The sequence below is a fragment of the Haliaeetus leucocephalus genome, unplaced genomic scaffold (assembly GCF_000737465.1).
Source record: "Haliaeetus leucocephalus isolate CR32 unplaced genomic scaffold, Haliaeetus_leucocephalus-4.0 Scaffold68, whole genome shotgun sequence".
Classification (NCBI taxonomy): domain Eukaryota; kingdom Metazoa; phylum Chordata; class Aves; order Accipitriformes; family Accipitridae; genus Haliaeetus; species Haliaeetus leucocephalus.
This window is the reverse complement of record NW_010972504.1, coordinates 3,128,216-3,149,388: the sequence shown is the minus strand read 5'-3', so window position 1 is coordinate 3,149,388 and position 21,173 is coordinate 3,128,216. Positions and strand designations below refer to the sequence as shown.

Below are 21,173 nucleotides of genomic sequence, written 5' to 3'. Positions count from 1 at the left end.
TCCTGTGTGCTTCTGGCTTTGCGTTTTTTAATAAAAAATGCTAGGAAGGAAGCACTCTTTTTGGAGGAGGGAGGAAAAATAGCAGATAGTAAGGGAGAAGGAACAATTTCCCAACCAGATCTGCCATGTCAGAAAGAAAAAGCTCCTTCAAACCCCTGTGTGTTCCTCACCGAGCAGCTGGATGTTTGCTCCCAAGTGACTCTCACCCCGGGCTCGTGGCCAGCGGGGACGTGCAGCTGGACGCTGGACCCTCAAGCAGAGCCACGGGAATGCTGCAGATAACTTCTCTCTCTCTGTCTCTGGCAGGGCTGCTGTCCCCGCTCGCCCGTAGAGGCTCAGCCGCGGAGACCATAACCCAGCCGGAGGCGCAGGATGGGAGGTGCCGCTGGATTTGTCCGCACATCCTTGGCTGTCGTCACTTTTCTGGGTAAGAGCAGCCCCTCGCCTCTCCAGCCTGGAGGTTTCTGTGGGACAGCCGAGAGGGGATGTCGGAGGTGCCAAGCGGGACATCGCCCAGGGTAGACAACGCATATGTTGCGTTGCTCACCTGGGACGCACCTCTGCATGTTCTGCGGCTGCAGCGATGCTGAAGCCCAATTCTCCTGGGTGGTTGATGCAGCCAGGGGATGTGTCTTGTACCACTCAAGAAAGTTGTCTTGTACAAATTCCCTTGTACCACTCAAGAAAGAGGACAGGAACTGTTGACACACAAGCCTCCCCCCTTATAAATTCAAATTTAAGTGATATGCAGAAGATGTAGATCCTCAGGCAAAGCCTTGGCAGGATCAGTGCCCCTCTGTAGCCCGTGCTGCCCAGGCTTGTCCCGGCCTTGGCACAAAGAGGAATTTCCTCCCGCCAGCAGGACCCGCTCATGGCAAAGCCACTTCGCCTCCTGGTTTTTCTAGGGAAGCCTTTTTGGCCATACCCTGACTGCAAAGATCCCCCATTCATCGGGGACCATTTCTGGATCTCAGGGAGTCTCAGGCTGCACTCTGAAGGTCCCTTTTCAGCAGGGAGACATTTCATTTCAGACAACCGAGAATTAGATAATGTCTTCAAGCTAATTCATCATCCCAGGCAGAGACTGCTCGCCTGTCCTTATAAATATCTAATTACCTTTGAATGTTCTCTGGATCCCCGAGGAGGCAGAGGGAGGGGTGGATGCCCTAGATTGGGAGGCAATTAGCCTGTTTGGAAATTGGTCTGACCCAAATCTGGTAGAGGCAGCAAGATGGAGCTGGGCTCTCCCATTAACCAGCTGAGTTCATGCAACTTGCTCCCCATCCAAGCTGAGCCCGCAAAAAATGACTCACTGTAAAGCCTATGAGGGTTATTTTCCCCTGACCTTTGGCTGATGATGCAATGGATCTCAGGAGCCAGCTGGGACAGGGAGAAATCCTCAGTGGGAACATGAGCAAGGGACCAAGGACAAAAAAATGCCAGCTATAGATGAGGCTCAAGGAAACACTCTAGAGTGGGTGAAGACCCAAAGCCTCCATGTCTCGGCTGTCAGCTACAGCCCTGGGAAGCTGGGTTGGCAATGTCAACCCTCCCTCGGCTGTATCACTGAAAGGATGACTTCCCAGCAATACATAAAGGTTTAAAGCCTATGAAGTGCACAGAGACAACTCTCTAATGAACAAGGCTGTCAGAAAAGTCTAAAAATCTCTCTGGCCTTTCTTCATTCGGTAAAAGCCATGAAAAAATCTTGAAATCTAAGGCTAGCCAAAGCACTGTCCCTTTGTTCCTCAGAAAGCTTCTCGTTAAAAATAACCCTCTGTTCCTCAGAGAGCTGCTCTTTAAAAATAACCACTTTGATTTTGTGCACATGTGTGTGTTCAGATTTCCTATAAAACCAATTAATTGCTCAGCTCCCTCACGAGCCAAGGCTTCAGGCCGTGGTCAGTGCTCCAGAGCTACAGCTATGCTGCCTGTGCTCAATAAAAGGATTGCTGCTGATGTCCTCAAAAACTGGAATACCTCTTGGAAAACATTCAACCGAGACATTTATAATTTCCCGGTCTCCAAAGCTAGTGTGGGGCTCAGCACAAAGGGAACGTGTTCTGCCTCCTGGACACCTGGGCTTTCCAGGTCTGACTTTCAGCATATTCCAAATACTAGTAATAATGCAAAACCGCCCTGCCAGAAATGGGCCAGCACCACTGCACAAGGGAGACGCTGGCAGTCACCTCCCTGCTCACGGAAGTGGCAAAGGAGATAAGGTTTGAGTTTTGTCTGTTCCAGCAATATCTGGTATCAAGTTTGGGAATTTTTTTATACACACAAAGACTGCTATGTCCTTGGTGGTGTATTTCATAATACAGTATTTTTCTCTCCCAAACAGTAGCACAAGTCACTCTTGGAGCACTATGTGAAATCTTCAAGTATTTCTACAGCTGTTTTTCCAAATCTTAATTTTCAGATGTTCCAGTTTCATCTATTCCTATTTATTTTGGTGTTAATATTTATTTTTCCTAATAATGAATGTTGTTCTAGAGAGGCGTAGCAGCATTTTTATCATAATTTCTGCTCTCCTAGCTGGATTTTAACACAGAAAGTAGGGCTGCATAAGGCATGCCCAATTCTGAGTGGGTCACTCTGCTTCTTGCACATTTGGCCTGCAGGCTTGAAGACCTTCATTTTGTGTTTGTCTTCTCCCTGCTATCCAAATGACAGAGCCCAAGGAAGGTACCTGCTTTGGTAACATTAAAAATGAGAGTTCTGGGGTGACAGAAGTACCCAGACGATCAGTCTCAGAGGTATTGAGATTTACCACTCTGCTTTGCTCTCAATTCTTAGTTCTAACCATACCCCGATGTTGTAACTGTTTAATTATTACTTTAATCTAACTGTTGTTTTGCTTAATGAGTGAGATCCAGGCATTTCACCCCCAACATCAACCAGACACCTTGGAACTGTAGATAAAAACTCATCCGAACTTCTGGCATTGATTACATTTGAGAAAATCAATGGCTGACAGTTGTAGTCCATAACCTTGGCAGAGAATAAGGGACAGCAGCAGATAGCAACGGGGTGCAGACTCCGGGTGAATCAGAAGGGATGATTAGCGTAATTTGGCTTGATTGGGAAAGAGCATCCCATGCGAAAAGGCATGCATGTGAGTGTTAATAGTATATATTTTATTTGTTAAATAAATAGAAATTATTTACCATATGCTACCTATTAATCTCAAAATGTAAAGCTGTTAAACCTTAATCCATTTGCTACCATCTATCAGAACACAATTAATACGCTACTTTCTTATTAATTCTCCATTAAGTCTCATGATTATTTTACCTACTGGTCAGCAGTTATTTCCAGCTGATTGTTCCTCAGCATAGCCTTTGCTGACCCAACTGAGAAAAGATTTCCAGCTTACACAAGCTTCTCCCATGTGAATATAACTATTCTAGAAGGAAAATGGCACTTACAATGATTCGGAGGGAATACAACCCTCAAAATGCTGCTTTTCTCTTATTCCAAAGTATAAGACACAGGCTTACAGTCCCTCTCCCCTGTGTGACACCATCAGGCTCCTGCCCGCATGCAGCACATCCCTACTGCCGGAGCCGAGGGCCCAGGTAATTGGCTGCTGCTCGGACACAAGGAGCAGCCGACAGCTGCTCCGAACCCACTGAGCCAATTAGTGGAGCCCCTCTCCCGTCTCACCCTCATCTCCTCATGCAAGAGCAGCCGGAACATGAGACGAACCCCGGGAGCTACAGGTAAAGGACTGCTTCTCCCGAGCCCAGGAGAGCTGAGCTGGCTATTCCCTGCTGGAAGTTACTCTTGCATAAAACATCACACTTACTGGAGTCACTTAATTTAACTAGTGACCATGCTGTGTACTGTAGGGAAGGAAACAGATTGCTGGTTGGCATGGCAGTTTTAAGACAGTTATTAATTCAATTACAAAGCATGGAAGGATCCTGGGGCTAGCTAAGCATCTCCAAGCTTATCACTGCAGAGGCAGAGGGGGACTGTGCTGGGAGCACGCTGCCTTGAGGTGGCTCCATCCCTGCTAAGGGACATTTCTCAGGGTGCCAGGGAGAGAACAGACTTGCTGGAGATCGTTATCCCACTAGCCACTTCTGCAGTTAAGAGATTTCCAGGCAGCTTCTGCTTTGCTCTTACTTATTTGCACTGCCATTTCCATAAAGCCTGCATGGAAGGGCATCTGCTAGCATTTGCCATTTATCTGAGACACAGAGTCACTCACTGCAGACAGCTGGCACTTTCCAGTGAAACATCATCAGCACGCCAAAGGGTGGCCCAGATAGCATAGGAAAAGGCAGGCAGGTTCTTACGGTTCCTCTTGTGCCTGTGCCATACTCATGACAGCAAGATCAGAATCAAACCCGTATCGGAACACTACAAAGGAAGCTTCGAGCTCATTCCATTAGTTGAATAGCAGAACTGATACCTGCAGCATTGGTTTGCACACCAGCAAGCAGCAGGTTTGAGTCATCAAGAGCTGATGATGTTGCAGACGCAGGGATGGAGGGAAGCCAGGCATGTGCAGGGAGGCAGTGGCAGAGCTGCGAAGATCCAGGTTCTCCTCTCTCCTCCGTTGTTCTGGAGAGGACTTAGTTGGAACCAACCAGCCGAAGTTTGTACAGACGGAGGAGGAAAGCAGCACGTCCTCACTGCCAGGGACAAAGAGGGCATCCAGGAGTTCCCAGCTCCAGTCTCACCTGTGCATGGCTTTCCAAGAGGCGTGTATCAGTACTCCTTCTCTGCACTTCTTTAAGCACGTCTGGTCCCTCTGGCACAGCAGAGATGGTGTGAGATGCTCAGTGGGAAATGCACTAGCGTGCCCAAAGCCATGGCTGGGGCTGGGCTGTGGTGACAGATGGGTTGTGATTTTCACGTTGCTCCTTCTTTTATTCTAGATGCAGTTCTGACGCTGCCAGGGACACCCTACAAAACTAAAAATGAGAATTTTTAGAAAAAGCTAAATTGAGCTGAGCAGGTTTTCCCTCTCTTGCAGTTTGGTGCCGAGCACAGAGTAGCACAAGGAACTACGGGCCAGTGTTTGAAGAGCAGCCTGTCCACACCCTCTTCCCTGAAGGCTCAACAGAAGAGAAGGTCACGCTGGCTTGCCGCGCAAGGGCCAGTCCTCCTGCGACCTATAGGTGAGCTCGCCTGCTCTCTCTCTCTGTACCAAGGACTGGGACACAACCATCAAAAATTTTGCTTTCTCTTCACATAAAGAAAATCACTAACATGGGAATCAGCTTCCTCGTCCACACATGATGTGCCATCCCTCCCAGGTCACAGACCAGATCTAAATCTAACTCAAATCCCAACACACCACAGCTGGAAAAAGAAGCAAGCACAGCCTCCTATGAGGCACCACGAGTGTTACAGTGAGTATTTACCCCTCTCACTCTTTACACTTGCTCTTGACAGGTGGAAGATGAATGGCACAGAGATAAAGATGGACCCAGATTCCCGTTACAGGCTGGTTGCAGGTGACCTAGTGATAAGCAACCCAGTGAAAGCCAAGGATGCTGGCTCCTACCAATGCGTGGCATCTAATTCCAGGGGCACGGTGGTCAGCAGGGAAGCCTCCCTCCGCTTTGGCTGTAAGTTTGCCTCCACAAGGTAAATGAAATGCAGCCACAGTTATGCTGGGGGTAAACTGAGCCCCCCTGCTCGCATTAATAAAGGTTGGAGAGAAGTTCTCCTATGCATGGTACCCAACATCATCACTTGGAGAAAGCTCCTGGTGCTTTCCATTAACATGGAGGTGCAGTAGAAATTTGATGCACTACAGAGAAAGTCAGTAATATTTTTGGATCTCCCTCTGTACAACCGCTGAAAAGACCAGCCTGTGGAGGGAGAGATAAAATACAGTAATTCCTCCAGCTGTTTTTTTCATCCATGGACAGGTTTCACTTTGCATGTTTAGTTTTGCAGGAATTCTCCGCAGAAGAGCGAGACCCCGTGAAGATTACAGAAGGCTGGGGAGTGATGTTCACCTGCAGCCCTCCTCCCCATTACCCAGGTAAGGGTTTGCATTTCAGCATCGCCACTAGCAGGGATTAGCAGCACTGCTGGTGCCAGGTGGTGAGATGCAACAGAGCAAGGGATTCCCAGACAAGTGAATCACCCCTTGCTTTTCTTTGGGAATTTTAGGGAAGCAAATTTGTTTCTAATTCAGACTCTGTAAAGCAACAAAACAGAGGTAGGACTTAGCACATGGAAAAAACAAGTACCATCCAAGGACCAACTTCAGCTTAGACTGGTCTAGGAGACAGCCTGCTGGGTTTAGTCCCACCTGAGAGGACACAGGCAACTTGTGCAGTTTGTTCCTTTTTCTTTTCCTCACAGGCTTATCCTATCGATGGCTCCTGAATGAGTTTCCCAATTTCATCCCAGCCGATGGAAGGCGTTTCGTCTCTCAGACCACAGGAAACCTTTACATTGCCAAGACAGAGGCTTCTGACCTGGGGAACTATTCATGCTTTGCCACCAGCCACATCGACTTCATCACCAAGAGTGTTTTCAGCAAGTTCTCCCGGCTCAGCCTTGCTGCAGAGGGTCAGTGCTCTTGGATTATCATAAGGGGACTGGGCAAAATGCGAAACTAACAAGCCATCACAAAGCACTCAGCCTCCACAGGATACCAGCAGGGCACCAATCACCCACCAGCCTCTCAGGGGAGCTTAAGAGCTTACAAAAATATTAATTGGCTGGAACCTGGGGGAAGCAGCCCTCTCTCCAGGCTTCGCTGCTTGTGCAGCTACAAACCCCTCAGCGGGGTTTCTCTGTTTGTAGGAGAGACATGGCACAAGGTGCAGCCTGTGCAGGCTCACATACCCCTGAAACTACTCTCCTGTGCGTCTGGTGATCTTGCAGAGGTGCAGCTAAAGATACTTCTTGGGCAGGGCAAAGGTTGTTAAGCAGGTAGGAAATTAAGGAGAAATAGTCCTGAGATGCTGTAGAGATTTTTAGAGACTTTAGTAAGAGCCGGTTTAAAAAGAAAATGAAACTTAGCCTCTGTTGCCTTATCCAAACGCACAAAGCTTTTGGAAAGTAGGGTAACCTTGCAGGTACCTCTGCCCTTTAAGACCTCACGTGTGCCATTTTAAACTCATCCAGAACTCCTCAACAGTGCTTTCCTTTTAACAGATGCCAGGCAGTATGCACCCAGCATAAAAGCCAGGTTTCCTGCAGACACCTACGCTCTGGCTGGGCAGATGGTGACTTTGGAGTGTTTTGCCTTTGGAAAGTGAGTGCAGTATCCGTATCGCTCAGGCTCAGGATGGGGAGGGTATCGCAGAACCTGCAACTTTCACAACCCCACTCTTCAACGGGTCTACTGTAGACCAGAGATGGAGGGGTAATAGGAAGAGGGAGGAACTGGCTAAAGCCATCTGTCCTGCTGGCCAAGGCCCAGCTGGGATGGGACCTGGGTGGCTAAGTGGGGATTGAGTTACACTACGTTGTAATGCAGCACAGGGTACCCAAGAGCTGGCCTTCACCAGATTTACTCTTACATAGCCCCGTTCCTCGAATAAAGTGGAGGAAGCTGGATGGCTCGCAGTCCTCCTCCAAGTGGATCGGCAGCGAGCCCCTCTTGCAGATCCAGGATGTTGGCTTTGAGGATGAAGGCACTTATGAGTGTGAGGCTGAAAACATCAAAGGGAGAGACACCTACCAGGGCCGCATCATCATTCAAGGTAACACATTTAATCACATGCCTTTCCAGAGCAGAGCAAGATGCCCCAGGCAATGGACTGAGCCTTTGGGACTAAACCCACCACTTCTGATCCTGCCTCATATCAGCCCTAATTAAATCTATTGCAAAGCCCTAACAAAGACCTGCAGTGATCACTGATACCTTTCCTCAGTGGATACATTTAGGCTATGGCAAGTAGACAGCTCCTAACTTGCTCTAAAGAAATTCTAGCAAAAATGAGGTAACCAGGGAAGGAAGCATAGCGGTAAAAATCAAACTTGGCTCTCAACCAAGATATTCTCCAAGCCTGGGGTACTTACACAAGGGATAAAGCTTGGAGCTATTAATCAGATCTAGTCAAGTTACAAAACTTAACTTAGTCTGAATCCAGTCTTTTCTGAAGTTCAGGAATGACTGCATTTAGTCTTAAGAAGAGAAACCATAACGTTCTTCCTCAGATCTGGATTCTGCCATAATTTTGTGCAGTCCACATGCACAGCTGCAGCCAGACCCATAGAGGACTCAGGCTTGCATCGCTGCACAAAAGGCGAAGGCTGTTACTATGGTGAAACACGCTGCGATAAATAAATCTGCCAGCAGAGATGACACAATGAGCATCCTTCTGCCTGCCTGGCACAACAAACCTCTCATCTGATCTTCTTGGCTCTGCCACCTCTCTTGCTCCTTTGCAGCTCAGCCGGAGTGGCTGAAGGTGATCACAGACACAGAAGCCGACATTGGGTCCGACCTGCGCTGGAGCTGCGCGGCTGCTGGCAAACCCAGGCCCGCAGTCCGATGGCTTCGGGATGGGCAGCCGCTGACCTCCCAGGTACCACCGTGCAGGTCTGACAGCGAGAGCAGCTCAGCCAGTGCACACCAGAATTTGCAGTACTGAACCTGCTACTCCAGACTTAGACCCTCTACTGCCTCGCTGCAAATGCATCTCAACCCCGTTTTATCACCCCGCATCCCTATTCCATGTGCCCCCATGAGGCTGCAAAGCAATGCCACAGTCCTTATCGACAGCAAGTTCCTTCTCCCGTCACTGCCATCCCAGCCATTGCTTCATGCAACTACAGGACCTCATAGCCAGTTATCAAGGCGGATAAATAGCACCTTGTACCTGTCTCTGTATGACCTGCACGTTGCGGCTCAGGCACTCAGAAGTCTCAGCAAACAGAGCACAGTGATGTGGGGTAGTGACTGGACAGATGGAAAAAAATGTCCTGCGTTTTCTCCCATGGAAAACCAGGCTGGCTTCAAACTGGCATAAGAGTCTGTAATGAAACTCAACCCTGAACACATAAGGCTTGAGTTCCATTTTTGTTTTTCTCATCTAATGGGTTCATCCTCTTGTTTGCACAGAACCGCATCGAAGTGAGCGGTGGAGAGCTGAGATTTTCCAAGCTAGTCCTGGAGGACTCTGGCATGTATCAGTGTGTGGCTGAGAACAAGCATGGCACAGTATATGCAAGTGCTGAATTAACAGTGCAAGGTAATTTCTCATTTCCCAGTGCTCTGGGTTTCAATGGGACACTGAAGCATTTTAGATCTCTTCCTAACATCCTATGCTTGCAATCTCAGAGTAAGATAAGAGCAGACAAAAACTGCTTCACTCACCATTGAAATATAGTTGCTGGTTCAACAAGACACTCTACAACCCTTTAAAATTTAAACCTTGTGTAAATTCAGTAATGCTGTAAGAGAACAAGGACATCTGTTTAGCTACAGAAAGTGTACAGGAGACACAGCAGCAGCACTACAAGCTCTCTTCCACTACACAGCCTTCCTCTTTTTTGGAGGACAGAGGTCAAAGAAAAAAGCTCAGTATCCATTCCGCCTGCTTTGATGGATGGTGACTGGAATTGGACTGATGCCAAACTTGTTCCACATTAGTCTAAAAGCTTATCTCCTTGTGGTCAGTAGATGCCAGAGAGAAATTAAAGGCCCTAAGCAACTATTCAACTATTCAACGTTAACACATTGCAATGCACGAGGGCAACAGATAAAATCTAATTCTACCTCTGCAATTCCAGGAGGAGTTTTAGGCAATCTGGATGCCTGCATTGGTGACTTTGGTCAGGATATTGAAAAGAATATCCTCTACATTTTCAAAAGCAGCTGTTCTTGTGTCTCTCAAAGACCTTGCACTTGTTAGGGTCATATCCCATTGCTACGTATGACAAGTGTGTCACGTAACACCTGCCTTGGCAGGTGTTAGACACCACCCAGCAGCAGAGGAATCACTCCATCTTGCTCACCAGATATTGCCATGCTTCTGTTACCGAGTCATCTAACAACAAATCAATACCTAGTTACATGGCAGTGAAAATGCTCACATAGCAGGGTTTTCTAATCATTCCTTAATCCTCTTTTTTTCCCCTGTAGCCTTAGCACCAGATTTTAGACTAAACCCAGTGAAGCGACTGATACCTGCAGCCCGAAGTGGGAAGGTCATCATTCCATGCCAACCAAGAGCAGCACCAAAAGCCACTGTGCTCTGGACCAAAGGGACTGAACTTCTGATCAACAGTAGCAGGTAGCAGCACAGAGTCAGCTTCTACCTAGAAACCACAGCTAAAATCACATTTTTTTCTTGCCAGGAGATTGGACTTGATGACCCAAGGGTGCTGCTACATCCCTGAACATAAGCACTTTGTTATTCCTCTAGTTTCTTCTATAGAAAACGCCTACATAATATTTTGCAGTCCTGTCTTTATCACCAATTTCTCTAAAATCAGCAAGTGCTGGAAATTGTCAGGTATACAGAGTGAACAGACATTTTAACCTTCCTCTTGTATGGTTCTTCTTCCTTTCCAGGGTGACTATTACCACAGATGGCACCTTGATCCTCCAGAATATCAGCAAATCTGATGAGGGAAAGTATACCTGCTTTGCTGAGAATTTCATGGGCAAAGCCAACAGTACCGGAATCCTCTCTGTTCGAGGTAGAGATGTTTGCCTTGATTTAGGGGTCAATTGAGCAAGAAACAACTAAGAATGCCATGATGTGATATTTCTCCTCTCCTTATACTCCCCAAAGTCAATGCTATATTCAGGGAATCAAAGACATTTCAGCCTGTGGAGCAGCAAACCTTCTGCCTGACCCACCAAATCATACCTACCAACAACTGGTCCTTGAGAAAAGCATTTCCATTTTCTAACCACTGCAATCCCTCATCTTCCTCCTGTAAAACTACAGCTGTTAGAGAAGGATGACAAGTTGGAAAGTGTTAGTTGGTTTGGATGCTCTGCAGCATTCATATATATCTGGTACATGGACATTTGCAACTAACAGCCCTCCCTGCTCTTTCTCTGCAGATGCCACCAAAATCACATTGGCACCATCTAGTGCTGATATCAATGTAGGTGAAAACCTTACTCTACAATGTCACGCATCCCACGATCCAACTATGGACCTAACCTTCACCTGGTCACTAGATGATTTCCCCATTGACTTTGACAAGTCTGAGGGGCACTACCGGCGAGCCAGTGTGGTGAGTAGAAAGGGCAATTATGTACCATCAAAAAGGACAGAAAACTAATACCAGCCTCTTTGTTTGCATGTTTGTGGTGGGTTTACCTGGCTGTACACCAGGTGCCCACCAAAGCTGCTCTGTCACTCCCCCTCCTCAACTGGACAGGGGAGAGAAAACATAATGAAAGGCTTATGGGTCAAGATAAGGACAGGGATAGATCGCTCACCCGTTACTGTCACCGGCAAAACAGACTGGACTTGGGGAAATTAGTTTAATTTATTAACAATCAAATCAGAGTAGGGCAATGAGAAATGAAACCAAATCTTAAAAACACCTTTCCTCCACCCCTCCCTTCTTCCTGGACTCAACTTTACACCCAAGTTCTCTACCTCTTCCCCCTGAGCGGCACAGGGGGACAGAGAATGGGGGTTGGGGTCAGTTCATCACACGTTGTCTCTGCCGCTCCTTCCTCCTGAGAGGACTCCTCCCCTGCTCCAGCATGGGGTCCCTCCCACAGGAGACAGTTCTCCACAAACTTCTCCAAAGTGAGTCCTTCCCACAGGCTGCAGTTCTTCATGAACTGCTCCAGTGTGGGTCCCTTCCCCGGGCTGCAGTCCTTCAGGCACAGACTGCTCCAGCGTGGGCCCTCCACGGGGTCACAAGTCCTGCCAGCAAACCTGCTCCAGCGTGGGCTGCTCTCTCCATGGGGCCACAGGTTCTGCCAGGAGCCTGCTCCAGCACGGGCTTCCCACGGGGTCGGTCACAGCCTCCTTCGGGCATCCCCCTGCTCTAGTGTGGGGTCCTCCCCGGGCTGCAGGTGGAGATCTGCTCCACTGTGGGCCTCCATGGGCTGCAGGGGGACAGCCTGCCTCACCATGGTCTTCCCCATGGGCTGCAGGGGAATCTCTGCTCCAGTGCCTGGAGCATCTCCCCTTCCTTCTGTACTGACCTTGGTGTTTGCAGGGTTGTTCCTCTTACATGTTCTCACTCCCTTCTCCAGCTGCAGCTGCGCAGGTTTTTTTTTTCCCCTTCTTACATACATTATTGCAGAGGCACTACCACTGCCACTGATGGGCTCGGCCTTGGCCAGCAGCGGGTCTGTCTTGGAGCCGATTGGCACTGGTTCTGTTGGACATGGGGGAAGCTTCTAGCAGCTTCTCACAGAAGCCACCCCTGTAGCCCTCCCGCTACCAAAACCTTGCCACGCAAACCCAATCCAATGTTGAATGCTGGACTGTGATCAGGCATGTTCTAATGCTCTCCCCACTGTCTTTTCTCTTCCCCACACAGAAGGAAGCTATTGGGGACCTCAGCATCTTCAATACCCAGCTAAAGCACTCGGGGCGGTACACATGTACAGCCCAGACAGTTGTGGACAGTGCTTCAGAGTCAGCCACACTGACTGTCAGAGGTAATTTCTCTGTCATAAGGTCCCCTGCTCCTTACAAGCCCGAAGTAACAGCACAATCCTTGCAAGGGATCAGCTCGCTCTTCCCTTGCTACCACCTCACCATCTAATATTTGAACTGGATGGGATAGGCTTATGAGCTTTTCTGGAGGCCAAAATTGGAGGTGGGGCTTCCTAGCTTCCAGAGAAGAAAGGCCTGATTTTAATTTATGACTTACACAATATCAAGAGCAGTAAGCCTCCAAATCTTTCATCTTAGTAATATGTCCGTCTGTCTCTCGTCATCCCAGGACCTCCAGGCCCCCCCGGGGGCGTGGTGGTGAGAGACATCAGTGACACCACCGTCCAGCTGAGCTGGAGCCGTGGCTTTGATAACCACAGCCCTATTGCCAGGTATATCATCGAGGCGCGGACCCTCCTCTCCAGCAAATGGAAGCAAATGCGTACCAGTAAGTGTCTTGAGGGCAGCGGCGGTGGCATGGCCCGTGCTGGCTGCAGGGCACCAGCTCACTGACAAGTTCTTGCTCTGTGCTCGTACACCAGCTGCCACTCGCTCTATTTGTTCTTCTCTCATGTTATTGGATTATATAGATCCTGTAAATATTGAAGGCAATGCAGAGACAGCCCAGGTGGTGAACCTCATTCCTTGGATGGATTATGAGTTTCGGGTCTTAGCGAGTAACATTCTTGGAGTTGGAGAGCCGAGTTTACCCTCCAGCAAAATCCGTACCAAAGAAGCAGGTATGTGCAGATACACTCAGAGGTAGAAAGGGGAATCACAGGTACCTGCTCCTACATGCTGGAGGGGGAAGGCTGGATTGCAGCATGCCTTGGTCCCAAACAATTAGTCATCTCCTTGAGTGCTTCTAGAGGTGATGCCATCACAAAATCTTCTGCCTTTTTGCCCATTTACACGTCAAAGACAAAGCAGTACTAGAGCTGGCAGCCAACTTCACCAGCATTAGATACAGTATATTAAACCATTATAAATTCTAGCTTCAAATCCTGTACCTTCTGGGCAGTAAGGCTTAGAAAGGGGAAAGAGACCTATTATATCAGAGAGCACAACTCTGCAAAGACAAGGTAAATTTCCCAGCAAATGGCTGTGAATGTTCATTCTATCTTCTGCTGCTTGAACGTGCAAGCAGAAGGGATGTAATAAGACCAGAACTGCTCTCAACATACCAAATGCATATTAACTCCTTTCTACTAAAAACTCTCCTCCATATCCCTGCTTTTGAGCTTGATTCTTGTCCCCTCAGAGACATGCTGCCTCCAAATAAGCTCGTCAGGTACTAGCCAGTATTCTAGACCCAATTTTCACAAAAATCTGAAACACAGCTGAAAACATAGAGACAAGCACTTTCATACAAGCTGTCAAAGCCTGGCTACTCCCAGACCGCGCGGTGTCTGTGCTCATTTTCATCACTATTGTTTCCTTAACCCAACCTGTGCTGTCTGCTTTTGTTTGGGGACCCGACAGCACCTACTGTGGCACCATCTGGGCTCAGCGGAGGCGGAGGGGCTCCCAACGAGCTGATCATCAACTGGACAGTAAGTCAGCAGCACGGCACCAGCCGTGGATGCTGGGAGAGGGCCAAGGGGAGGAGCACATGCCATTTCTTTTCGGAAATCAGTGCTGCAATTACAATTTTGATATGTGGTTGAGCCAAACACTGTGCTTAGTCCAAAGTCTTGCTCATTTGAACGGACCAAGGCTCTTCTCTCTTTCCACCCCCCCTCACAGCCGACACTGCGGGACTATCAGAACGGAGATGGCTTTGGCTACATCTTGTCATTTCGCAAGAAAGGCACCCAGGAATGGTTGACAGCAAGGGTGCCACACGCAGAATCGCTGCACTATGTCTACCGCAATGAGAGCATCAGTCCCTACACCCCCTTCGAAGTGAAGATCAAAGCATACAACAGGAAAGGAGAGGGACCAGAGAGCCTCACTGCCATCGTGTACTCTGCAGAAGAAGGTAAAGAGGGACTGCAGAGACTCTGAATTCACAATGTTTTGTCCAACCAACCAACGTGTCCTCAATCAGCTCCTTGCAGAGCTGTGTCAGTCTGGGAGCATAATGATAGGAGAGGTTTCTTCTATTCAAAGAACAGCTGACAGTGATTTCAGCATAACATTTATCTTCTACTTCAAATACACAGATAGATATTTCCCTAAGCCCAGCCATGACTGTACACCCCGAGCTTTAGAGCAGACACAGATCCTCACAGCACACAGCTGTGGCCCTGCTTGTCCTACTAAGTCCCTAAATCCCTTCCCCTTGTTTTGCTCCGTACACATAATACCAGCTGTCTGGCTGCACAGTAATGGTGCTGCAGGAGAGCCCTTCGTTTCAGTATGGTGATTATGCTAGGAAAAGGATTTTATTCCCTTTTGTTGTGTTTTTCAGAACCGAAATTGGCTCCTTTCAGAGTTATGGCCAAGGCTGTTCTGTCCTCAGAAATGGATGTGTCCTGGGAGCCCGTTGAGCAGGGAGACATGACTGGAGTGCTTTTGGGCTATGAGGTACGAGCCTGCCATGGGAATGAGAGACACTGAAATTGAGATTGGAGAGTCCAGCAAAGAAGATTCCCCCAGACTAAGTGAGGTGAAAGGAAACAGCATTTTGTTTCCACAGATGAAGGATAATTAATGGACAGCACGAGGCTCTAATGGGGCCAGTACTACTGCTCAGAAGAGAGATGAGTAAGAGAGAAACACCCTTTCTTTTTCTGCTTGCCTTTCCACACAGGCTGTAACCTTATTCCCAGGCACATACTAAGCAAAATACACAGAAACAAATACCAAAGGGTCTCCAGCACCGGCTGTGGATGGACTGAGTCTAGTATTTGCAGATGCCTCTATTCTTACTAAACCCATCATATCCTTTTCTATTCAGATCCGGTACTGGAAGGATGGTGATAAAGAGGAGGCAGCTGACAGAGTGAGAACAGCGGGGCTGGTCACATCGGCTCATGTAACTGGCCTAAACCCCAACACGAAATACCACGTGTCAGTCAGAGCTTACAATCGGGCTGGAACCGGCCCTCCCAGTCCCTCTACCAATGTCACGACAACAAAACCGCGTGAGTGAGCCCTGACCACCTCTGCTTTGAACATTGTACTCCCTGGGGCTGCTGCTTCCTCCCGAGGACTCCCAATGATCAGCTAACTGATTAGCTTTTTTATCTTGGTGCTCTAACGCCATTTTAAGTAGTCCATAAAACAGTTCCCTGAATTTCCTCAGATCAGCCTTGTGGTCTGCGTATCATTTATCTGAGCTCTGTGCTCAGAGTAATGTTTGCTGGGATACTTCCCTTTAAACCAACCACAGTGGTGCCCTCACTGTCGACTAGTTGTAGAGTCTCAGGAAACAGTTGTAACCAGCACAACCTTCTCATCGGTCCATGACTTACTGAATCTCTGTCTTGTTTTGCATCTCTTAGCACCAAAGAGGCCACCTGGCAACATCTCCTGGACTTTTTCTGGGTCTACAGTCAGCATCAAGTGGGACCCAGTGGTGGCAAAGGCAGATGAATCTGCAGTTACAGGGTACAAGGTACAGGCAGCATGTAGCTGGCCTTCTCTTACAGGTGACCCTAAGGAAATCACAGTGAACGTAAACTCAAACTTGCCTCTTCCAACAGATGCTCTACAGGCAGGATTCCCACTCTGCTCCCACACTATACCTGGCCAGCAAGAGCCGGATTGACATCCCTGTACCTGAAGACTTCACTCACGCCTTTGTACAGATCAGAGTGACAGGCCCTGGGGGAGATGGAATCCCAGCAGAAGTTCACATCCTCCGAAATAGTGGTACGTATACTCCTCTGCCTATACACACTCCATGCACAAACACTCATTTACAGGGTGCTTCACAGACCACTGGAAAATGAGCTCAGAGAGAGGAGTTAATCTGCAGCATTACTTGCATGTCATTCGCTACCACTGTTCTTTGATAAGTAATGACTTAGTCACACCTCCTCCACTACCGGGCTACAGCACAGCATAACAACAATAAATGCTATTATGTTTTAAAATCCCACTCGCCCTTCCAGGAACACGGGGGAATGTCCTACCCCAGTGTTTTAGGCTGAGACTGTGGAACTGGTCTTTGACTCCCTTGTGCTGTTCACTTAAACGAAGTGAAGCATTCCTCTCCAGCCCTCCATCAGCCAACCTCTCCCCAGATTCTGAGCAACTTTCAGTCTAGTCTGAACCCAGCTTTATTATTTGCAGCTAAAGCCCTCGAGGCCCCACGCAAGCCCAACTTACATTCACTAAGAGTGAAATCCTGACTCTGCTTGTGGGGCCCCGACCCCAACTCCAGCAGGTTCTCTTGATTCAGGGGGTAAGTACTCGGGGCCCACCTCCAAATTCTTGTTTCAAATACAAGTGTTCCTGGGAGGTTCATCAGTGACAATCACAATACGAGCACACAGAACCCCAGGACTAACATTTTGCCAACCCTCCCAACTGTTTCCTTAAGACATCCAGTTGTGTCCGTGCAACTAGACAGTTGCTCCTTCCCCATTCCCTTTCTTTCAGGGACAAGTATGATGGTGGAAGACTCTGTGATGAGGCCAGTGCCACATGCTGTCATTATTACAACTAACTCTCTAGTAATGGTGGCCCTGATCAGCTACCTGGAGCTCTGACGATGGCTAGCGCAGCAGAGGACTCCCGGACACGCTTCCTCCCAAGCCAGTGGGGAACTACTTAATACTTGGCTGCTGCAACTTCAAGTTTGTACCACAGCAGCACTACAGAGAAAGGATTTGACAACATTGTTTTAAGGGAGGAAGAAAGAAACAGCTTCTTTTTTTTTGTTGTTTTGGAAGAATATAAGCTTTCATACAAGACATGGGTCTTTAACCAATTAAAATTTTTTTAAAGAAACGAGTAAAACAAAGAAGAATTCTACATGAATTCTGACAGCCAACTGCCCCACACACTGTATCCAGTAGGTTTTCTGCCTTATGAAGCCATGTACTAAAATAACCAGACTGCTAAATTTGACTTTTTAAAATATGTACAGTGAATTTTGGGGGGGTAAGGGGAGGACGGGGACTGAGGATTTCACAGTGATCAGCATGTTCCATACCAATCCCAGTCACAGCCATCTCTAATGAATTGTGGGACAGGATTTCCGTGCCCCCTGCCCCCCCCCAATATGAGCCAAATTCTGCAGCAACCAGCCCAAGGAGATAAAGCCACAAGAGAGATTGATCTCTGCCCCATCCTGAAGATGGGTGATAACAGAGTTTAGATTGTGAAAAGCTTTTTTACAACACTGGTGTTAACTTGCAACCCCAGCCTATTGTTTGTATCAACTGTTATGCTGTGAGGTGCAATGTTCAATGTTATCCATATCCCACATGCTTTTGGGGTGTTTTTGTTATACTGTTTGCTCTTTCCTTTTGTATGGGGAGGAGAAGGGGTAAGCAAAAAGGAGATACTTTTCTAGTATCCACTAATTTGGAGAGGCAGTTCTGCCTAATAACGGAGATGTCAACGTATCCAATTTCAATAGACAGAGGGTCTTAAGGGGGGAAGAAAAAGGAATATTACATAATTTAACCAAGAACTGGAGGCTCAAGGAAGCCATCACTGGAGCAACAAGGAAAATCTGGACTCGGATTCATCACCCTACACAAATAGTTCTGTCCAGCCAAAATACCAGTCTCAACTCAGGACTGCAAGATTGAGATCCAACCAATAAGTCAGTCTGGTTTTCAGGACCAAGGCTCATACAGCTAATGTAAATGGGAGGGCTGATACCCCAAACAAGTACAGCGATGTTGAGGTGTACCATTAGCTAAAATAGTTGGGAATAGATGTTGCACATTAAAATCTGTCTCCTGGCAAAGCAATTGACCAAAGTTAACGAGAAGCTGATTGACATAGCTTGCTGGTTAGATCCCAAGCACACTTTTAGGGACCTTTACCTGCCTGTACCTTCCTCCTTCCCAGCGGACAATACTGCTGACCTAGCAATCTTAGTTCCAGAATTACCTGACAAAGGGCTACACTTGCAGGACTGTGTGATGGCAAGGGACTGACATCCAGTTTCTACACTAGATGCCAATTCCTTGCCCTTGCTAATCATTTTAAAACTACCGTGTCCTAGGCCTTAGTGAGCATTTGAGAGATTACATGCATAAATCCCTGGCCTCCCGAAGTTATGCCTACTGTATATATCCATAGCATCCCATCACAAATTTTTCAGCATCTGGCCTACTCTGGAAGCAAGAAGGTAAAGGCACCAGTAGATTCACACCATGCGATGCAAACAGCAAGGCTCCAGGCTGAGGAAGAAGGGCTCCTATATGTTTAGCAAACAAGATAAATGTTTTTAAGAATCAGGCAAAGAAAAATAAACTTAATGAAAGAGTCTAAACATTTAGAGCACAGCTGCAGCGAAAAGAAAGGGTACCTCACTGTTTCCATTACAAATAACACCTGGGATAAAGTGGAAAAAAGAAGACAACAGCTCCCACTGACAGATAGCAGACTGAAGCAGGCAGCAAAGGCAGAGAACCCTCAGCCCCGGACCCTGTCCTGAGCTTCCTCCAGGTCCCTCTGCAGCTCTCCATGAATTACCCCGTTGGTCCCTCCAGCAGGCTGAAACACTTCCTTCAGAAGGACAACAGCTAAATATAAATTATATTTTTGTATGATTTATGTTCTTGAAGATTTTAAAATATTTTTATTGATGTTTGGAAGCTTTATTTGGCAAAATATTTTATGTTGTTAATTCATCATTTTTGTTATCACCTCCATCTTGCTGGGCCTTCAACCTTTCTCCCACAAAAGATGGGGTGAAAGGAAAATTAGGAATTCAGTGTTAGCTCAAAAGCAAAGGAAATTAGGGCTTGGGCAACAGCTACCTGATCGATATGCAGAACTAGCAGTAGCCATAATGACAATATTTAGGAGGCATAAACTAACTGGACCTACAGAGCTTCAGACCACTGCTGAATGATGCCCAATGCAGCCCTGCAGAAGCATGGGCCCAATTCAGGAGAGGAGCAAACAAAAGCAACAAGGTTAAATGACATGCCCAAAGAGCGTTCACCGAATGGAGATGCAGATGCTGAAGGCACCTCACATCCGATCCTGTCGAGTAGCCAAAACTCTGCAGGGTGGGACCAGAACAGAAATCCCTCATACTGAAGAAGTCTGCTGCACTCCTCGGGAGGAATCGCTGAGTAGGAGGGAGCTGCTTCAGTGCACAGCCTAGCCGCAGTCACGAGGTTTGTACTGGTTTCAGGCACAGACTCTGCATGAGGCCAGCTATTTTCACCCCATCATGCATCACCAGTCCCATCCAGGGCAGCCAAAATGTCTCCTCTCCCAATGGGCTGCTATGCCTGCATGCCCATGGACACGGCTAATTCCCTTCAAGAGGGGTACACTAGACACCTCCAGGGCTGAAGAACATGCTTTGATGGACCACACGTTGGATGAACGCTCACAAGCGAGCAAAGCAAAGCAAGGTACTCCTGTGAAATTCAAGGGCTGAGGTTCAGCATCAGTCTAGGTCTGACCACAAAGGCTATGCAATGTCTCTTGCAGAAACTTGGTCTCAACAGATGCTTCCAAATGTGTCTGGCAACACTGGTGGCTCTGTCTGTTTTATGGAACTTTACAGTGTTGGAAAGCAAGATGCTTTATAGCATGGTGAAAACAGTATCTAAATGCTGCAATGACACTGGTTTTTAAATAGCAGCCACCTGCAACATTTCCCTGGGAAGATTAATACATTTTCCATACATTTCTTTGTTAAACTAGATCACAGACACATTTTATGTAAGAAGTGAAAAACTACATGAGTTGGATTGCAAATGTTCCAGTTTGCACTGCTCTGCATTGCAAATGGGCTGAATACATTCTCATTTGTAAAACTGATGGGATAGTATTTTCGAAAGCCTTCAAATGACAAGTAGATCCCCTTGAAAGTTAAATGTCTTCAATCTGAATTCAAGCTACGCCTCTTTTTTAAGAGAGTAAATCATCAGTACATACAGTTTCATCAGTATGCATTTTAAACCAAAACACTGCTGAGCTTTTGCAACATTTTAAGGATTACACATAGCAGCAGAGAGGTATGACCTAGTGATAACCACAACGGCCTTCCAACCACTTGCTCTAATCCCAGCTCAGACACTGACTCCATCTATGGCTCCAAGCAATTATTTCACCACATGCTGCCTCAGTTTCCCTTCCTGAAAAGTGAGGCACAAGCATGTCATTGTGTGTTTGCAAGTTCTTTGCAGTTTGAAAGTATCTGCGTATTCACACTGCTGTCAAAGGCGTGACTGCAGCTCACGTTGGGTATCAGAGCTGACTCAAACTACCTAGCTCGGCCACCAAGAGCTGTGTACCCGCAGCAGAACACGCTTCAGCAAGGCTGATTAGTCACTGTCTGAGTCCTTGGTGGCAAACCTGTCCTTGTACCTGTGCTGTCTCTGCTACCTAGTCCCTACCTAACTCGGCCAGCCACAGCTCAGCTGACATCAATGTTTCCTGAGCATTAGCATAAAGAAACTCTGAAAAACGCACATGATAAACAGGCAGTCTCTCCCCCATGGT

The 21,173-nt window shown here is 47.5% G+C and overlaps 1 protein-coding gene across 1 annotated transcript; it reads left to right on the top strand.

Moving 5' to 3' along the window:
- The first annotated feature begins 372 nt into the window (after positions 1-372).
- CNTN2 (contactin 2 (axonal)) lies at positions 373-18,171 on the top strand. The gene is made up of 22 exons (XM_010579469.1): positions 373-427; positions 4,991-5,135; positions 5,413-5,588; positions 5,915-6,010; positions 6,337-6,546; positions 7,138-7,237; positions 7,510-7,688; positions 8,380-8,516; positions 9,053-9,182; positions 10,076-10,226; positions 10,508-10,635; positions 11,009-11,184; positions 12,457-12,577; positions 12,865-13,023; positions 13,166-13,315; positions 14,058-14,128; positions 14,322-14,556; positions 14,989-15,104; positions 15,478-15,664; positions 16,025-16,137; positions 16,226-16,394; positions 17,127-18,171. The coding sequence occupies exons 1-22, from the start codon at positions 373-375 to the stop codon at positions 17,234-17,236; spliced, it is 3,114 nt and encodes a 1,037-aa protein (XP_010577771.1). The 3' UTR covers positions 17,237-18,171.
- The last annotated feature ends 3,002 nt before the right edge of the window (positions 18,172-21,173 follow it).

Bases quoted from the DNA above. Each gene is read 5' to 3' on its own strand.
- CNTN2 (XM_010579469.1), top strand. From the start codon at position 373: ATGGGAGGTGCCGCTGGATTTGTCCGCACATCCTTGGCTGTCGTCACT. The intron at 7,238-7,509 runs GTGAGTGCAGTA...ACTCTTACATAG, and splicing joins GAGTGTTTTGCCTTTGGAAA to CCCCGTTCCTCGAATAAAGT. The intron at 14,129-14,321 runs GTAAGTCAGCAG...CCCCCCTCACAG, and splicing joins AGCTGATCATCAACTGGACA to CCGACACTGCGGGACTATCA.